The sequence below is a fragment of the Acomys minous genome, assembly GCF_964271855.1.
Source record: "Acomys minous genome assembly, chromosome: 17".
NCBI classification, from domain to species: Eukaryota; Metazoa; Chordata; class Mammalia; order Rodentia; family Muridae; genus Acomys; species Acomys minous.
In genome coordinates, this window is record NC_140500.1 from 23,160,130 (window position 1) to 23,178,911 (window position 18,782).

At 44.0% G+C, this 18,782-nt stretch overlaps 1 protein-coding gene across 2 annotated transcripts in view; it reads left to right on the top strand.

The window, feature by feature from the left end:
* Positions 1-1,317: 1,317 nt before the first annotated feature.
* The window catches only part of RIMKLB (ribosomal modification protein rimK like family member B), a 37,761-nt gene continuing 20,296 nt past the window's right edge, over positions 1,318-18,782 (top strand). Inside the window, exons 1-3 of one of the 2 annotated variants that reach the window (XM_084765966.1) lie at positions 1,318-1,454; positions 1,646-1,718; positions 11,548-11,761. In XM_084765966.1, the coding sequence (XP_084622092.1) occupies positions 11,587-11,761 (175 nt within the window). In that variant the 5' untranslated portion in view covers positions 1,318-1,454; positions 1,646-1,718; positions 11,548-11,586. Of the gene's footprint in view, positions 1,455-1,497; positions 1,719-11,547; positions 11,762-18,782 lie in introns of those variants that run through there. The other variant, XM_084765967.1, reaches the window with a different exon arrangement.

Consider the following 18,782-nt stretch of genomic DNA (forward strand, 5'->3'; position numbering starts at 1 on the left):
ATTTCACACCCACCGTCTAGAGCAGCGGTTCTCAACCTTCCCAAAGCTGTGACCCTTTATTTAATACAGTTCCTCACGTTGTGGTGGCGCCCAGGCAGAAAATTACGCTCATTGTTACTTCTTCACTGTAATTTTGCTACTATGAAAGGGTTGAGACCCACAGGTTGAGAACTTCTACGCTAGGCTACGCTACTGGTCTTTAGTAGGACTCAGTACCTGAAATCGGCAGCGGTGGCCATACTCCCCCTAACTGTCAAGATGATGAAATAACGTAAGAAGCATGGAGGGACGTTGTTGGCTGATGATTTGAGATGCGGATACAAACTGCTGGACCTGTGTTTTTTTTTTTTTTTTTAATCTGGGATCTCTGGTGGCTGAAGTTATTTAGGGACGAATTTCAGTGTGAAGGGGCGTCACTCCCTTCCCTTGGTCTCACTTATGGTTAAGTAGTGGAGCATGGTCAAATGTTTAGCCTCTTTTTTGACGATGATTTTTAAAGTTTCAGGATCTAGGAAAGGTGCCTAAATACATGACCGGTTTATTCTACCAACTCGGCGAGATCCTTGTAGGTTCATGATGGCTCTTAAGAGGCCGAGCTGCCTCTAGCTTCCTTGTGTGTCTTTGAACCTGCTCGGCCCACAGAATTTATGGTGTTGTTTCCTTTCTTTTGTAGCACAGGGTCGCCTATGACCCTCCTGCCTCAGCCTCCCTTAGCGCACTACGCTCGGCTGGGGCTGCAGTTAAGGCGCCTTTCCAATACAGAGAGGTATTGTCCTGGGTGCGTTCGCGGATCAAGTCTATTACGGTTACCATCATCTTTGTCCCCAAACCTCTTGCCTTCTGGTGAGGCAGGACGCCAGGGAGGACTGCTGGCGCCACTGCGGGCGGCTCGAGTCCCCAAGCCAGACCTGGCGCGGGAGGCTTAGCGGGGTCGGCGGGCATCAAAGCGCGCACCGGCCGCTGCCCGAGGAGGGGCTGCGCGGGCGGGAGGGCGCACAACGGCAGGGCCTATTCTCGCGGTGCCGAGCAGAACAGACCTCGCCCCCCGCCCGTTTTCCCTGGCTCGGAGAAGACGGTTTGGGGGGGCGGGGAGGGGGGCCCCGAGGCGCGCCATCGGAGCGCCCGCGTGCCCCCTTGGCGGGCGGGCTAGGTCGCGCGCCCCACGGCTCTCCTCCCGCCCGCGAGGCGGTCTCCTCCTCGCAGGTGTCAGTCCGCCCGGCTGGCGCGCTCGCCGCCCCGCCCCCCGCCGCCCCCCGCCCGCGAGTGCGGCGCCGGGGGGCGGGGCCGCGCGGGTCCTCGGCTCGGGCGGGGGGCGCGGGGCGGCCTAGCCGGCGTCGCGCGCTGTGTGTGTCTGCGTGTGTGTGTGTGTGAGAGAGCGGGGTCGCGCGCGCGGTCGGCCGCCAGGCGAGTTGAGTGAGGGAGCGAGCGAGCGAGGGAACGAGCGACGGCCGGGCGTGAGCGTGTGGGAACGGGAGTGCGGGCGAGGGGCGGGGAGGGAGGGAGGGAGGGGGAAGGAGAGGCCGGCCGACCGCGAGGCCGTGAGAAAGTGGGCGAGTGGGCGCGGACGCGCGGCCTGGCTGCGGGAGCCGGCGGCGAGGAGAAAAGGAGGCGGCTCCCGGCATCCCGCCCCCCTCCCCCTCCTCAGCGGACTTCCCGCGGCCCGCGTTAGCTCGGAGGCGGCGGCCTGCGGGGCAGGCGAGGGAGGAGCCGGCGGCCAGGTGAGCGGCAGGCCGCCGGGGGCGGCGGCGGCGAGGGTGGGGACGTGGGCCGGGGGGCGCGCCTTCCAGCCCCAGGCTGAGGCTGCCGACCGGGAGCGGAGCTCGGCGGCGGGGAGCGACCGCGGCGCTGCGCCGGGGCGGGCGCTGGAGGCCGGTGGTCGCTGGGTACCAGAGTCGGTGGGGAGCGAGGCGGAAGCTGGGAGTCGGCTGCGTGCGGGAGGGGGCGTGAGGCGGTGATCGCGGCGTGAAATTGTCTGGCTTCCCGTGTCGCCGAGGGGGTGTGGTAAGCTTGGGAATGCTGCCTAGTGTAAAATCTGCGGGCTGCTCGCTCGGCAGTCCTCAGGGGTGTGGTTGTCGCCGCTGTCCCTGATTCCTGCGAAGATTTTGATGTGGCCGAGGCAGGAGGATGCTGTGAGCCTCACCCTGATGTTACTACGTCCCTCCCAACGTGTAAAATTTAAAGAGGCGGTCAGCTGCTTCCATTAAAACACACACACACACACACACACACACACACACACACACAACAAAACAGCCTTCTGAACAAGAAGGAGGTGACTAAATAATTGAATGTTTGACTATAGGAGAAATGCCCCATCCCCCCAAATCAGATAAAGGACAACTTCAGTCCATTTAATGTTTTTCACCCCGGGTTTGTCATCTCTGTATTCTGTTCTGTTTGTATTCATGAATAGAGATGGGGCGTTAATTCTGTTTCATTAACCGGGGTGGGGGTGGGGTGGGGGGGTTAAGCTGTGTGTAAGGTGAATGTAAATTAATCAATGTAATTTTATATTTCCAGCAATTGCCTACATTTTCCCCAATGTCTCTGAAGTTGGGTTAAATTCCACATCTATGTGGAAAGTGTATCAATGTAGTAAGGAAGATTTTTGTTGTTGTTCTTGTTGGCTTTCTTTCTGGACATTCTTAATCATTAAATGCCATTTAAGGCTTTTCTCTTTCACAATGGGTAGCTTGAAGGTTATTTCCTCTGTTTTAAAGTAATCTCTTAAGCAATTAATTGACAATACTTTGTAAGATACTTGGAATAAAACAAGGAAATTTCAGTCATAGAGATTGGAGATTTAACTCTTTACTTTTCAAAAGAAGCCTAGTAGTTTCTTGTTTATTTTGTCAAGTGTTTTGAAGTAACCTGTTTAGTCTTTGTCAGTATTCTCATTATTTTGGTTGTTAGTTTGGCAGACTTTCTTTTTTCTGTTTCTTTCTACTTGTTGATAGCCTCTAGGTGCTGGAGTCCATGTGTTTTGTCCTATTCTGACAAAACAATTAAGAGGTGAAGACCAAGTCCTGTTACATAGTCTCCCACTCAGTCAAGAACCACTGCCTAGTCCCCTAAGAAGCTCAGTCTTAGCCCATGGCCCTGCAGCTATCAGTCTGGCTCCTGTTAGTTTACACTGGACGCTTTTATGGGAAACATTTTTGAGTCCCTATTGGATACATTCACTTCAGTGCTTGCATAGGGCATAGGGGTAGGAGAATGACAAAAAGACCCACCCACCCACACCCACATTTCGTCTTTGGCAGTTGAACCGCCCGGCCCTGAACATTGAGGCAGGGTCTGAGGGCAAGGAACAGTTTCTTCTCTTTGAGAATCAGGAGTAGCTTTGCTCATGGGGAGTAGGCATAGTGCCAGAAGGTGGGTGGAGGGAAAACTGTGACTACTTGTGAAGAGTGAGAGAAAAACCAAATATAAAGAGAATGGATTTTATTGTAAGTTGCTTGCGATTGATGTTTTGGGAGCACTTTAGTAATGTGGATTCCTAGGTAGGCTTTTCTGGCAGGAGAGTTTACAGAGCATTCTGTAAATGGGATTAAGTCACAAAGATTAAAAAATTAAGAAACCAAAGTCAGCGCTTCAAGAGAAGCTGAGTAAGGTTAGGTACATGTTAAAGAAACATCTTTCCTTGCTTGGAAATTGCTTGCTTGTCATATTCAGATCTTTGAGAAATAATATGAAACCCCCCAATTTACCTGTATCTAAGATCCCATGTGCCATTGGTGGCTGCACAGGTTAGATTTGTAGAAAAGACTTTCTAGCTTCATAGTAACGAATGCCAGGCTGTTACTTTTGATGTTTCCCAGTGTTTTTCCTTTCTCACAATTGGCTTAAGAACAAAAGTTACAATCTAGACACCCCATTTCCTTAGAGGCTGGAGTCAACTGCCCCCCATGTGCTCCCCCTTACTAAAATGCTGGTTTTGTTCTTCCAACTTTAACTGAAAACCAAGAAAACAGTACCCCACCCTGACCCTCAGAGTATTTCTCTGTATAACTGGCTGTTCTGGAACTCACTCTGTAGACTAGGCAGGTAGAGTTTTGTTTTTTGAGGTGGGTCTCACTATACAACTCTGGCCTCAAACTCAGGTGAACCAGGTTGCTTGAATTCTGCTTCACAGGTTGCTGGGATTAAATGTGTGTGTCACCATGCCAGCTGTATTAGCCTCCCACACCAGCCGCTAATGTTGTACCTGGGGCTTTGTGTATGTTAGGCAAACTATCACCCCCTTTCATTAAGGAAAATTGGAAAAATTTTAACTATTAATGTTGAAAGTATATTGTTTTTTGTTGTTGTTGTTGTTAAGGTGACCAAGTTAAGTGACCTGACTTGAAGAAATTTAAAGCTGTGGCCCTTTAATACAGTGTTTAGCTTACTTCGTCCTTTTTTATTCAGATCTAGATTTAGCCATGGAATACTCATGCTGCTGGTATGCAGGGAGGTTCTCCCTCTTTCAGGTGAACCTTCTGGAAACATGTTCATAGGCACACTCAGATGCATTTCCAAGGAGATTGCAGATGGTTAGGTTACACTTGCATCGCATGGGGAGACACATTGTCTGGTATTTAACTTCTGTTTCACACAGCTAATTCAAGCAGATTTCTTCTCAGATTTTCTGTAGCAAGTGTGTGTGGTGCTTTCAGAGGCCAGAAGAGGGTATCAGACCTGAAGCTGGAGTTACAGGTGCTTGTTAGCCAAATCCCACATGGCTGCTGGGAATCAAAACTTGGTCTCCACCTGGTTTTCATCCTGGGTTCCAGGGAGGGAAGATGGCAAGTACTTTTACTGGTCAGAACCTCTTGCTGGCCCACACAGTGGCAGTTCAGTATTGAGTTGTTTTGTCTTTGTATGTGGTGACACTGTGTCTAGTTCTCTATCTTTAGTTTGGTATCTTCAGGTAGAGTATATCATATTTAAATATTGATTCCATAGTTGAATCCTTTGTTCATTCCACTTTTTTTTAAAAATTTGATAGAGGGTTTCTCTATGTAGCCTTGGCTGTCTTGGACTCACTTTGTAGACCAGGCTGGCCTCGAACTCACAGTGATCCACCTGCCTCTGCCTCCTGAGTGCTGGCATTAAAGTCGTGCACCACCCTGCCTGGCTTCCACTTGTTTTCTTATTTGGTTGCATGGTTAATTTTTGGGATAGAACAGTTTGTTCTTCTAGTAGAATTTTGTTCTCTACATAGCTCTACATAGTGCTAGCTGTTCTGGAGCTCACTCTGTAGACCAGGCTGGTCTCAAACTCATATCTGCCTGCCTTTGCCTCTCAAATGCTGGGATAAAGGTAGGCTTTAGTAGTTTTGTTTTGTTTTGTTTTTTAAATATAGGAATGCTCAGATGCCATGCAAAAGAAATGGCAACATAAAGAAAAATGATGGTCTTGTTAGTGTAAAGAGAAAGTTGTGTGTGTGTGTGTGTGTATATATATATATATACTTGATAACCATTTCCTTTTTTAAAATGTATACAGTGCTCTGCTTGCATGTACTCCTGCAAGCCAGAAGAGGGTGCCATATCACATTACAGATGGTAATGAGCCACCAAGTGGTTGCTGGGAATTGAACTCAGGACTTTTGGAAGAGTAGGCGGCGCTCTTAATCACTGAGCCATCTCTCCAGTCCGATAACCATTTCTTGCTGACATGTAACACAAGTGGTCAAGGAAATCATAACTTTCTAAAACTTTTGAACATGGATAGGGTAAGATAGAAAGTTAAGTAGCCCGTAACAATTTCCAGATGGCATTGTCAACGCGATAAGAGTGTCTTTTCTTATAAGAGGTCCTAGACCAGTGGCTCTCAACCTTCCTACATGAATCGTAGATATCTGTGTTTTCTGATGGTCTTAGGTGGCCCTTGAAAAAGAGTCCTTTGCCCCAAAGGGATCATAATCCACAGATTAAAAACTACTGTCCTAGAGGCTCCTGGCTTTACACAGCCATGAAGAGTCAAGCTCCAGCACAGCAGTGGCTTTGTTAAGGTTGACCTCTCTCCTCTTCATTCAGGTGGGCTGCCAGGACTATAGTCACAACACCCATATTCTGGTGCATGATGAAGGAAGGGCTAGAGAATAGGCTGCTAAAATATGACTTGTAGAAGCTGCAGTGTAATACTTTAACTCATTCAAGTCCTATTGGCAAAAAATTAGGACCATATTTAGCTTCAAGAAAGCCTATAGAATATAGCCTTTTGTTTACATGGCAGTAAACAATTGACCCTTGAGAGTCACTTAAGGAGCAAGTACAGCCGTAACTGGCAGGCTCTGTTACAAAGTAAGGGGTTTGAAATCACTCTGAGCTCTACTGCTTTCTGTGTCTTCAGGCCAGTTATCCAGCCTGTCTGCTAACCAGCTTCACTGTCAGATGAAGACAGGACTGGTTTTGTTGGTTCTCTGTGTAGCCTTGGCTATCCTGGACTCACTATGTAGACCAGGCTGGCCTCAAACTCACAGAGATCCACCTGCCTCTGCCTCCTGAATGCTGGGATTAAAAGTGTGCGCCACTATGTCTGGCTCATCCTTAGCTTTTATGTGGGTACTGGAACTCAGATCCTGTTCTTACAAAGCAAACACCTCAACCTTAGGCCTCCCTACTTAACTTACTTTTGAGATAGGGTCTCAATTCCAGCCCCATTTTTCTTTTAAAATTTATTTATTGTCTATAGTGTTCTGTACTGCATGTACACCTACAGGCCAGAAGAGGGCACCAGATCTCATTATAAGTGGTTGTGAGCCACCATGTGGTTGCTAGGAATTGAACTCAGGACCTTTGGAAGAGCAGTCAGTACTCTTAACCTCTGAGCCATATTGGCAGCGCCGCGCCCCCCCCCCATTTCTATAAATACCATTTTCTTTTAAAGCTGAATAAAGTTCCACAGTATTATGTATGTATATATAATATATTACAATTAATTAGCTACTCATTTGTACTTTGTTCCATTTCTTAGCTCCTTTGAGTTATGTAGAAACAAACACGGATCTGCAAGTATGTATGGTAGGACTTAGAGTGCTTTGTGTATTTACACAGACGTGGTATGGCTAGGTCATATAGTACATTTTTGTTTGTTTTTTTAAAATTTCCACCCTGATTTCTGTAATTGCTGCACCTGTTAGTGTTCTTAGAGAAGTGAATAACCGTTTCTCTTTTCACCTCTTTTTGGTTTGGTTCTTCGAGATGGTTTCTGTTGTCCTGTTTGTCCTGGGCTCATTTTGTAGACCAGGCTGGCCTCAAACTCAGAGATACACCTGCCTCTGCCTCCAAGTGGTGGGATTAAAGGTGTGCGTCTCTTTTCATCTCATTATTATTAGTTGTTTCTTGGCAACCATTCTATTTGAAGAGATGGACTCAAAGTATTTTTAATTTGCATTTCCCTGAAGGTTCACAATATATTGGCCATTTTTATTTCCTTTTGAGAACAGACCAATGTCCTTTATGCCTCCCTCTCCCCCTTTGTTTGCAACAAGGTCTCTCGTTAACCCATTTATTGTTTGGAAGGTTTTCTAAAAAATTATTTCTATTTATATGTATATATGAGCGTGTGCCTGTATGTATATTGATGCACTATGTGTATGTTTGGTGCTGGTAGAGGCCAGAAGGCATCAGACCCTCTAGAATTAGAGTCATGAATGGTTGTGAGCCGCCGTGTGGACAGTGGGACCCGAACCCATGACCTCTGTGAAAACAGCACATGTTGAGCCATCTCTTTAACCCAAGATGTGCGTGTGTGTCTGTCTGTCTGTAAGAGCTTTTGTAGTTCTTTCTATAGTCATCATCTGAGGTATAATTAGCAAAGATTTCCTTCCATTCTGTAAGGCTGTCTTCACTCTGAGTGTTTGCTTTGCGGTATTTTTATTTCCATATAATCCTGTTTGTGCTGCTTGTGCTATTGGAATCCTTGGCAAGTTCTAACTTAAGCCTATATTTTGAAGTTTACCCTATGTTGTGAAAACATAAAGTTTAAGAATTACTCTTGAGCACTGGCAGATCCTATTTATAGAAACTTGAGGAGGCTGGAGAGATGGCTCAGAGGTTAAGAGCACTGACTGCTCTTCCAAAGGTCCTGAGTTCAGTTCTCAGCAACTACATGTTGGCTCACAGCCATCTATAACAAGATCTGTATACATAATAAACAAATGTTTAAAAAAAAGAAAAGAAGCTTGAATCTGCTGGGCATAATGGCTGCTGAGCTAGGCGTATTACCAGCTCTGGAAGTTTTTTTTTTTAAATGATTTGAGTCCTTACAACTGAGGACTAAATCATTAGATTCACTAGATACAGCTTGTAGATTCATAGGGTTCTGCATAAGCATTTGACCATCTGACGTATATAACTAGTGGAGAAGCCTGGTAAGGTGGCACGTGCTTTTAATCCTAGCCTGGTTTATATAGCAGGATTCAGGCCAGTCAGGCCTACATGGTGTGACCCTGTTTCAAAAAACAAAGCAACAGCAAAAAACATGGTTGGCAGGATAGATTAGCAGGTATAGATGCTTACTGCCAAGGCCAGCCACCTGAGTTTGGAAGGAGAGAACTGGCTTAGTTAAGTTGTCCTCTGACCTCTGTATGAGTGTATTGGCCCCTAAGTATCCTTTCTAACAATTGTAATAAAATGTACTCTCCAAATTATAGTGTGACAGTGCTGTAGGGTGGGTGTGGCAGTAGGCTGTGCATGTCTAGCATATAGACTGTTAAAGGAAGGGAGAGTCAGGAAAAAAGAGCTTTGTAAACATTGCAGTCCAGAGTATTCTAAGTAGGTAGGTCTAAGAATACATTTTTTAAGCAACAGGAAGTATGAGAGAATAGACTGTCAGTGTGGTGGTGCACAAGGGAGGGGTTTATAATATTTTGGGTAGATGATGAGTGAAGAGACCAGCAAAATTTAGGCAACACAAAAGTAAAATTAACATGTGTGCATATGCGCCTTTGCAGAAGTACCAAAGGAAGATGGAAGCAATAAATGGAAGCAATAACTGTCACAGTTAGGATAGGTATATCAACCCCTGTTGACCAGAAAAACAGCAGCTGTATGAACCAGTGACTTATATAATTGTGAGGTTCACAAATCCAAATCTGTCAAGACAGCCAACAGCTCATAAACACACGAGGAGGTGGAAGCTGCTATCTTCGAGCACACTAAGCAGGCTAAAGGTGTGGCGGGAATGTTGTGACCCTTTCCTGTGAGGCATGAGTCTTGGCAGCAGTTTGCACTTTGGCAAGGTCTTCAATTGATTGGATCAGATGTTTACACATCTTAGAAGATAATCTTTAAATTGGTGGATTATAGCTGTGAATCACTTCTACAAAATACCCTGAACATACAGACCAGTATATGATCAAATAGATGGGCATTGTAACCTAGCCTGGCTGATCCAAAAATTTCAATGATTATGATGGGGGTACAGATATAGGTCCTAAAGCAGATGTAAATTAAGAAATTATAAGCTCAATGAGGCAAGAGGGGTTGACAGAGAAGTCAGTGACTTCATTTCAGTGCAATTTGAAAGTCAGTGATGAGCTCATAATTGGAATGAGATACTTAGGTCCATGTTTCAGTAATAGCTAGAATCTGGGTGAAATGACATTTCTAGGTAGCTGAAAGTGGTTTTAGAATGAAAATCTGAGGTTTGTGGACAGGAGAGCTGTCAGGAATGAAGGAGACTCCTGCGGGAGGGCCTAAAACTCAATAGATAAGATGTATTAAGCTACACAACCAATCTAGCTCCCATTTCTCACAGACAAGTGGATGACATCATTTGAACAAGTCTGTAGCCTTTTCTAGAATTTTATCATACATTATAATAAAATAATAAACAAATTCTGTTCCATATTAATATACATATACACCTAAGGATCCCCCACTGTGTTGGACTTGTGTCTCTCTGGAATTCCAAGGCCAGATACACTCTTTGTTTACATCCAAATACTATGCCACTTTATGAGTGATGTCAGTCTCGAGAGTCTGAGTGGTGGCTACCAAGGCATGGGTGTATATTTTCCTTACCCAGGCTTTATTAAACTCTAAATCTATGTGTTGTAGCTTGTAGCTTTATGGAATGAAAGATTTACTGTTAAAATTTATTACTATTTTTTTGTATATGACTGTTCTGTGTAGCCCATATGTGTGACCCCTGCATATGTCAGAAAAGGGTGACTGGAGCCTACATGTGTAAGATAATAGGTCCTCAGTAAGAACAAGTGCATTTAACCACTGAGCTGTCTTTTGCTTGGAGCGTGTTAGCATCTGTAGAGGCACATTATGGTTCTCTTCCCTCTTTGCCTTTCTTCATCACGTTTAAAATTTATTTTATTATTATTTTTGCATATATATTTATATTATTACACACATATACAATAAACTATACACAGCAAGAAGAACTATGAAACAACCAGGAATTATATAAATGTTCATTCTTCATCTCCTCCTTAAAGGGTTTTGCTAGTGCTGCTGTACCTTGCCCTGGTCCCTTACTCCTTTTTAAACCCTTGAGATGACACACTCAGTGGGAGAGGGGAGGGGAAACATGGTATCCTTGATTTTTTTAATTGAATTTTTTTGGTTTTATTTATTTTTTTAAACTCATCATTCTGTAATGGATAGTTCAAGGATTTTAACTTTGAATTTTGATAATATTTATTAAAGAACTTGGAAATAAGAACTAGGATGCTAAGCTTAGATCCTAGAGTGTTTTAGTTTAACACTAAGATTGAAAGGTTGAAAGATTGAAAAAGAAACTACTCTTAGCTTTAGTGTAGTATGAGAATTAAAATTTTGAAAAAATAAAGTCTTACTCTAAAAGAATCCAGAGCATGGTGTGGTAACATTTTGCTTATATTCCCAGTATTGGTGAGAGCAGAGTTAGGGTGGATTGACGTCAAGCCCAGTTTGAGCTACACATCGAAATCCCTTTAAAACAAACAAAAAATAGAGCAGTCTTATTACTGATAAAGGAAATAAGTGAAGAAGTTTATCGCCTTTTTCTTTTTTTTTTGGGGGGGGGGAGGGTGTTTCGAGAAAGGGTTTCTCTGTGTAGCCCTGGCTGTCCTGGAGTCACTCTGTAGACCAGGCTGGCTTTGAACTCACCGCGATCTGCCTGCCTCTGTCTCCCAAGTGCTGATTAAAGGTGTGCACCACTGTCCAGCCAGAACTTCATTTCTTTAGCCTTGTATTCTAGGCAGTGGCGCTTTTTTTTTAACTTGGCATGCAGATGCTGAGCTTTGCCATGGAAAATTACTAAATATGTAGCTGGCTCAGCAGTCACAAATACTTGGTATTCTTGCAGAAGACTAAGGTTTGGTTCCTAGCACCCACATGGCGGCTTACAACTATCTGTAATTATCTGCTTTCTTCCAGCCTCCAAAGGTACCAAACATACAGACACTCTTACTTTTTTCCACTAGAGTTTAGTATTTATGCAGTGTTCCAAAGTCCTTGATACTTTGGAAGAAAGTTGCATAAAACTACAACATTTACTTGTGAAATCCAAGATCCTACACAATCTCATCAACTCATGTGTATTTTCTTTTCCATCTAGATAAAATAATTCAGAAAAGGAAGAAGCAGCAGATCCAAGATGTGTAGCCCTGTGGCTGCCAAGCTGTGGTTTTTGACCGATCGTCGCATCAGGGACGACTATCCGCAAAAAGAGATCTTACGAGCTTTGAAGGCCAAGTGTTGTGAGGAGGAACTGGACTTTAGGGCTGTGGTGATGGACGAGGTGGTGCTGACGGTCGAGCAAGGAAATCTGGGTAAGATGCTACAAGAGCTCTTATGTGGAACAATGAGGACAAGTCACGTTGTAATAGCCTTGTCGTAAGTGCCGCCACTCACACACATAGCCAGTCTGTTTACAGAGCACACAGAACACTAATATTTCCTCAGTTGTGACACCTTTAATCCCAGCACTTGGTAGGTGGAACTCTGTGAGTTTGAGGTCATACTGGTCTACAGAGCTAGTCCAGGACAGCCAAGGCTACAAAGAGAAACCATGTCTTTTATAAAACCAAAAAAGTAACAAAATTTAAGTAGCTTTTCTTAAGAAAAGTACCTTTAAGCCGCAGAAGTTCTGTTGATGAATTAGTCTTATGAGGTTCTTATCTCCATTTTCCTTTAGATATCATCTGCAGATCTGACTGGCATGTAGCACATTGTGTTTCTATAATGCTTCATACATGTGTGCAGAAGGTAATGGGCATAGTGGTTCATGCCAGTAATTTGAGGCAAGGCTCAAGGCCAGTCTGAGCTATGAAGTAAGAAAGAACCTGTCCCCACAAACAAAAACAGGTATAATAAATAAATAAACAAACTTACTTTTTTTTCCACTCCGAAGACAGGGTTTCTCTGCGTAGATCTGACTGTCCTGGAACTCGCTCTACACCAGGCCTGCTTCCACCTCCCTAGTACCGGAAGTAAAGGCATATGCTACCGCTGCCCAACACCTTCGTTTTTCTAGCCTTTGAAAAAACGTCTGCTAATAACCAAGCTTTGGGAGGCAGAGTTAGACATCACTAACTGTGCTGGATAGCCTTGTCATTCAGAGTTGCCCAGGAAGGGTGGTTCTGTGTGTTCCCGCGAGGCATCTTCATAGCTAGGTTACTTTATACAGTAAAATGCACTTCACTGTTGGCAGAGCCGCTCCCATTGCAGGGCTCCTTCACTGATGTATCTCTTGTGGATCCAGGCATTTTTAGTCTTAAATTTGTTTCATTTTGTTGGGTTTTTTGAGACAGGGTTATCCTGTGTAGCCTTGGCTGTCCTGGACTCCCTTTGTAGACCAGGCTGGCCTTGAAGTCACAGAGATCCGCCTGCCTCTGTCTCCCAAGTGCTGGGATTTTTGAAGGTACTACTTTATGTGCACAGGTGTTGTGTCTGTGTGTATGAGTGTGTAGCATGTGTCTGGTGTCTGCGGAGGTCAAAGAAGGCATTGGATCCCCTGGGAAGGTTGTGAGCCATCATGGAGCGCTGGTTGTCTGCAAGAGCAACAGGTGCTCTTAACTGCTGAGCCAACTCTTCACCCTATATACTGTACTAAATGCCATCCTCTTGTAGGGAGGTGATGAAACAGCTTCTTTCACAGAATCTCTCTCCTTTTTATTAAAAATAATGTTCTTGAAGATTTCCACTCGTGGAACATTTTCTTCAGTACATACCTAATTACAAAGCAAAAACCAAACTGTACCGTTATACTAATGTGGAGTTGGTTGGGCCAAACTTGGCCTGTGGGCCTCTGTCCTTGGGCTGCAGTATTCTATTTTTCTTCTTTATCTCTTTACTGACTGTGGTTTTGATTTCAGGCTCCCTGCTTCATCTCAAAGCCACCCTATTTGATAGCAAGGCTCCTTGTTTTCAAAATTGACATACTTGGGTCAAACTCTTGTGTCAACTGACCTATGAGGGTAGAAAGGGTAACTAAAACAGCCCTTCTCAAACAAGTTAGGATTGCATGCTTATAATGTGGAATATTGTAGCTCAGACTGGCCGTACACATCTAATCTCCTTTTTCTACCCCTCAGTGCCGAGATAAATGGCATGAGGTACCATGTGTGGCTCTCCTAGATGTAATGTATGTGGTACTAACACTTGGTTTTTTAAATGAGCTTTCTGGTCTGAAATGATACTTGACATTAAATTGAGGAAAATTCATAGTTGTTTAAATACTTATGTTTAATTTTCGGTTACATGTACTATCTGCTACACATGAAATACATTTCTTGTTGCCATCCTGTGGTTTTTTGATAATCTCTTTAAAAAAAAGTTACCAAGTTCTGAGATTAATTTTCCAGCTAAGTGCAATCTAGTGATGTTTCTACCAAAGTCCCTTTTTATTGGTTTTCTTTTTTTTTTTTTTAACATTTTTTGAAGATGTATTTATACACAAATAATTATGATGTATATATACAAGTGGTCTGCCTACATGTACACCTTCAGGCCAGAAGAGGGCACCGGATCTCATTATAGATGGTTGTGAGCCACCATGTAGTTGCTGGGAATTGAACTCAGGACCTTTGGAAGAGCAACCAGTGCTCTTAACCTCTGAGCCATCTTTCCAGCCCTATTAGTGTTTTCTTAATGTACCATTTTTTGTTTGTTTGTATCTGTTCTTGCATGTTCCCACAAACTCGTCAAACTGTTTTTTACTCTTCTTTTGGTTTAATAAAATATCCTCTGCAAATATCAACAAGTTACCGGAGCAGTGGGTTTATTTCAGCCTACTGTTGTCTAGCGTTGCGGACAAGTCAAGGCAGGAACTTCAAATTGCTGGTCATATCTATCCACAGTCAGAGTGAATGCATGAGTGTTGATTTGTTTGCTTGAACTCAGCTTGATTTCTACGCTCAGGAATTCTACCTAGGGAATGGTGTTGCCCTTAGTGAGTTGCACCTTCCCAGGCTAGTGAAGACAACAAGACAGTTCTCCACAGGCATGCCCGCAGATGGGTTCCTCATCGAGACTCTCTAGACACCAGGTGATTCAAGGTTGTGTCAAGTTGACAATTAACACTATGCGACAATGTCTGTACCGTTCTGTCTGGTTTATTCCATTTAGCGTGTTTTTATTATTATTTATTTATTTATTTGTGGAGGAGAGGGTCTGCGTGTAAACCAAGCTGGTCTGGCACTCACTAGTGCAGGCTGGCTTTGAATTTGGCTCTCAGAGAGTGCTGTGATTACAGCCTGAGTGACAGCCTGGCTAGCATAATGATTTCAGCAGAGTTTGATCTCCTATACTATGTACATATCAGACTTTACTTCTAAAGGCCAAATACTAATGTTTTACTCTACATTTTATGTATTTGCATTCACATCAGCAGTGCACAGGGTTCCAGTTTTGTGCATATGTGTCAACTTGTTTGGTTCCTAATGCGCACTCGTGTGTGTTTCTATGCTATAAGAATGCACAGCATTGATTACATTAGATGGTGCCCATTCTAATGAATATGAGATACTGCCTTCTTAGAGCTTTTGATTTATATTCCCCTAGTGATTAGTGGTATTGAATATCATTTCAGTTAGCAAGATCAGTAAGGCATATGGTATACAGGCACACACGAAGGCAAAGTACCCACACACAGAGAAGTAATAATACATGTAGAGCTGGAGAGATGTGGTTTAGAGCACTTGTTGCTCTTGTAGGGGACCAGGCTCAACCCTTAGCACCCAGATGGTGGCTCATGTGTGTCCAGGGAAATACCACTGGATATAGTGGTAACTGGGCACAGAAAGGTGATTATCTTTTCTAGGGCTGATGGTCTACTTGTATGTTTTGGAGAAATACATGTTCAAGTCCTTTACATTGGCTTGAGGAGAGTTTTTGACAATTGAAGTCTTTTTGAGCATGTTTTGCTTAGTCCTGTGAGTATTTTGACTTCCTTTCTATTTTGGATGACTGTTTTCCAGCTGTTCACGGCAGCTTGGCCTCGGCCAAGGTTGGCTCGGCTCCTGTAATGGCTGGCTTCAGATAGCTGCTGGTCTTTAGGTTTCCCTGCAGCCTTTCCTACCTGGAAACTTTTGTAGAGGAAACAGAAACCAGCTTTTTAGCCGTGCCCTGACAGATGAGAGCACTGATAGTAAGAAGTGTATTACTTTCCGTTCCCAAGGAGTTATTGTGCCACAAGGTTCTGTAGGAGTCAGCGCTCCACCTAGAAAGGAGGGCATGGCAAGATAAGATTCCATGAAATGTATGCTTTGTTTTTTGAGGCTGTGTCTGTCTGCTGTGGCTGAGGTTGCTTTCAAATTCAGTATGTAACTGAAGTTAGCCTTGAACCTTTGCTCCTCTTGCCTTTACCTTGCTGCTAGGTTTACAGCAGAGTTCCAACATACCTGGCCCTTATTTAACTTTCAACATGGCTGACTATATGTATTTAAGACTGTTCTCTCAGTGTAGCTCTGGCTAGCCTTAATTTGTATACCCGGCTGCCTCAAGATCTTCCTGATTCTGTCTCTTAAGCGGTGGGATTAAAGGCATGCCACATTCTGCCTGACTCTCTTTATTTTTAAAAACTAATATGTATGGCTGTTTTGCCTACATATATGTATCAGAGTCCAGAAAAATGTGTTGGATCTCCAGGAACTGCCACATGGGTGCTGGGAACCAAACACAGGTCCCCTGGAAGACCAGCCAGCTAACTGCTGAGCCATGTCTTCAGCCCCACCTCTTGGAAAATACTTCACTTTTATAGTGAGTAAGTAGAGTTCAGTTATGCAGAATAGTAATTTTGACATTAGAATAATTTTTAAAAATGTTTATTGAGTGTTTGTTTGCATCTATATATGCATGTGTATCACATGTATGCCTGGGGCACAAAGGGGTCAAAAGGGTGTTAGAAGCCTGTATGTAATAGGTTGTTGTGAGCCACCATATGGATGCTGGGGATTGAATCCAGGTCCTCCACAAAAACAAGTGCTCTACACCACTGAAACATCTCTCTAGCCCTACGTTTATTTTTACTTCTGTGTATATGGGTGCTTTGCCTGCATATGCGTATATATGTCAGAATACAACATCTCTTGAAGTGCCTGCAGAGCCCAGGAGAGAGTATTGGATCCTCTGGGACTGGATTAGAGATGGTTGTGAGCTACCATATGCGTGTTGGGAATTGAACTCAGGGCTTTTGGAAAGAGCAGCCAGTGCTTTTGGCCACTTAGCCATTTTTTCCAGTCCCTAGCTTAAAAATTTACCTTGTTTTGCTGAAATAGTTTGCTATATTCTAATTATAGGGACACATAACACAGAAGTCATGCGTCCTTCTCACTACAGGATGTGAGGCAGGCTTACACGATGCCATTATGGCCTATTGCTGGCAATCTTAACTTCACCAGTTAGGTGGCTTTGTTTCCCCTTTGTAGCTAATAAATACTTAAGGTAGGGAAGACTCCTTTGAAAGATGCAGATATCATTTCTCCCTAATGAGTGGGTGCTAGGAACTGAAACTGGGTCCTCTGGAAGTGTACCCAATGTTCTTAACTATTGCGTCTCCAGCCCCAAATTAGAGGGTTTTTTTTTGGTTTTTTTAATTTTTCGAGACAGGGTTTCTCTGCATAGCCTTGGCTGTCCTGACTCACTTTGTAGACCAGGCTGGCCTCGAACTCACAGCGATCCGCCTGCCTCTGCCTCCTGAGTGCTGGGATTAAAGGCGTGTGGCACCACTGACTGCCTGGCACCAAATTAGAACTTTTAACAAAAGTATATACTTTGCTTTACTCAAACTTGATGTGGCTGTACTTTTCATGTATGTACGTACGTACGTACCTCAGGTTATTCTGGAGCTCACTATGAAGATCACGCTGACTTCAAACTCACAGAGATCTGTCTGCCTCTGCCTCACAAGTCCTAGAATTAAAGGTGTGCCACTCTACCCAGGCCATACAAAATTGATTCAATCCTTTTAGATGGATTATGGATGAGCTCAGCTGATTGCTGTTGAAATTTTTCATATTTACACAGAGGCTTCCTCCCAATTAATTGACAGCTAAGTAATTTGATAGTACTTACACTATACAAATGTGTACACACACCCTCCCCAATAGCATATGTAGAGGAGAAAGCTTTCATATCTTAACTTTTCACAAAGCAACGTCTTTCCTCATATCTTCACTCCTCACCACCTCTGGGCTTTGATTATAGTCTGATTGTTGCAGGTAAATTACCAGTATGGCCTAATAACAGACACCTGCTATATTTTCAAATAGCCTTAGTTAACCTGGGGCAGGGCAGATATTAATCCCCTAAACTACTTCCCATGTGGGGCAGGTATGGAATATCTGTCTCAGTCCCATGCCATCTGCTTCTAATAATTCTATCAAGCGACCTCCCATCCATAATCCCAAATACTTGCTAATGTTCTTCATCTGGGCCAAATCCTCCATCCACACCGGCCATGTGCTTCTCCTCCACCTAGCGCATGACGGCCTTCCTTCTTCCTCCCCTCTCCTCCGGTCTCTCTTCCTCTCAAGATTCTCTCTGTCTCCCCATGCCCTGGAACCTTAGCCACACCGATCCCATTTGTCCTGCCCAGGTGTGATGGCCTTTTATTGGTCAAACAGGTTAGGCTCTTAGGCAAGGTACAGGTGGGTCACAGAGACAGCAAGCAGTAATTCGCATCAAAATACACCAGAACCTTCAACACTGAATACTAAATTAACACACCTTTTTGAATGGGACCTTGTCCAATCTTTCAGCACTCAAGTGCCCTATCACTCTCTCCCCCCCCCCCCTCTGTCATGTTTGTCATTTAATGGGTGAGTCTTCTAAGCCCCTTTCATGCAGAGGAGAGATTAAAAAGTGGAGAAGGTGTGAATTAGGAGCAGTATGGACTCCTTTATACTGATTCAAGTCACAGTTGAGGCATATGGCTTGTTCTTGCTTTGCCCTGTGATTTCTGCCTTTAACTTGTACCCAAAGCATCTTTTCTTTGTTTCTTTTCTTTTCTTTTTGTTTTTGTTTGTTTGGTTTTTTTTTAGTTTTTTGAGACAGGGTTTCTCTGTGTAGCCTTGGCTGTCCTGGACTTGCTTTGTAGACCAGGCTAGCCTTGAACTCACAGTGATCCGCCTGCCTCTGCTTCCCGAGTGCTGGGATTAAAGGCATGCGCCACCACGCCCGGCTAGTATCTTTTCTTAAAACACACAAAACTGCTGGTTTTAGTGCCACTTCAGAGAGTACAGTGAATGGGCACACAGTGTGTATCTCTTCCCACTAGAATCGACTCCTGAGAACAGCATCACCTCTGTCTTACTCATCAACTGATAACTGATAACTTGGAAGAGAATTGTT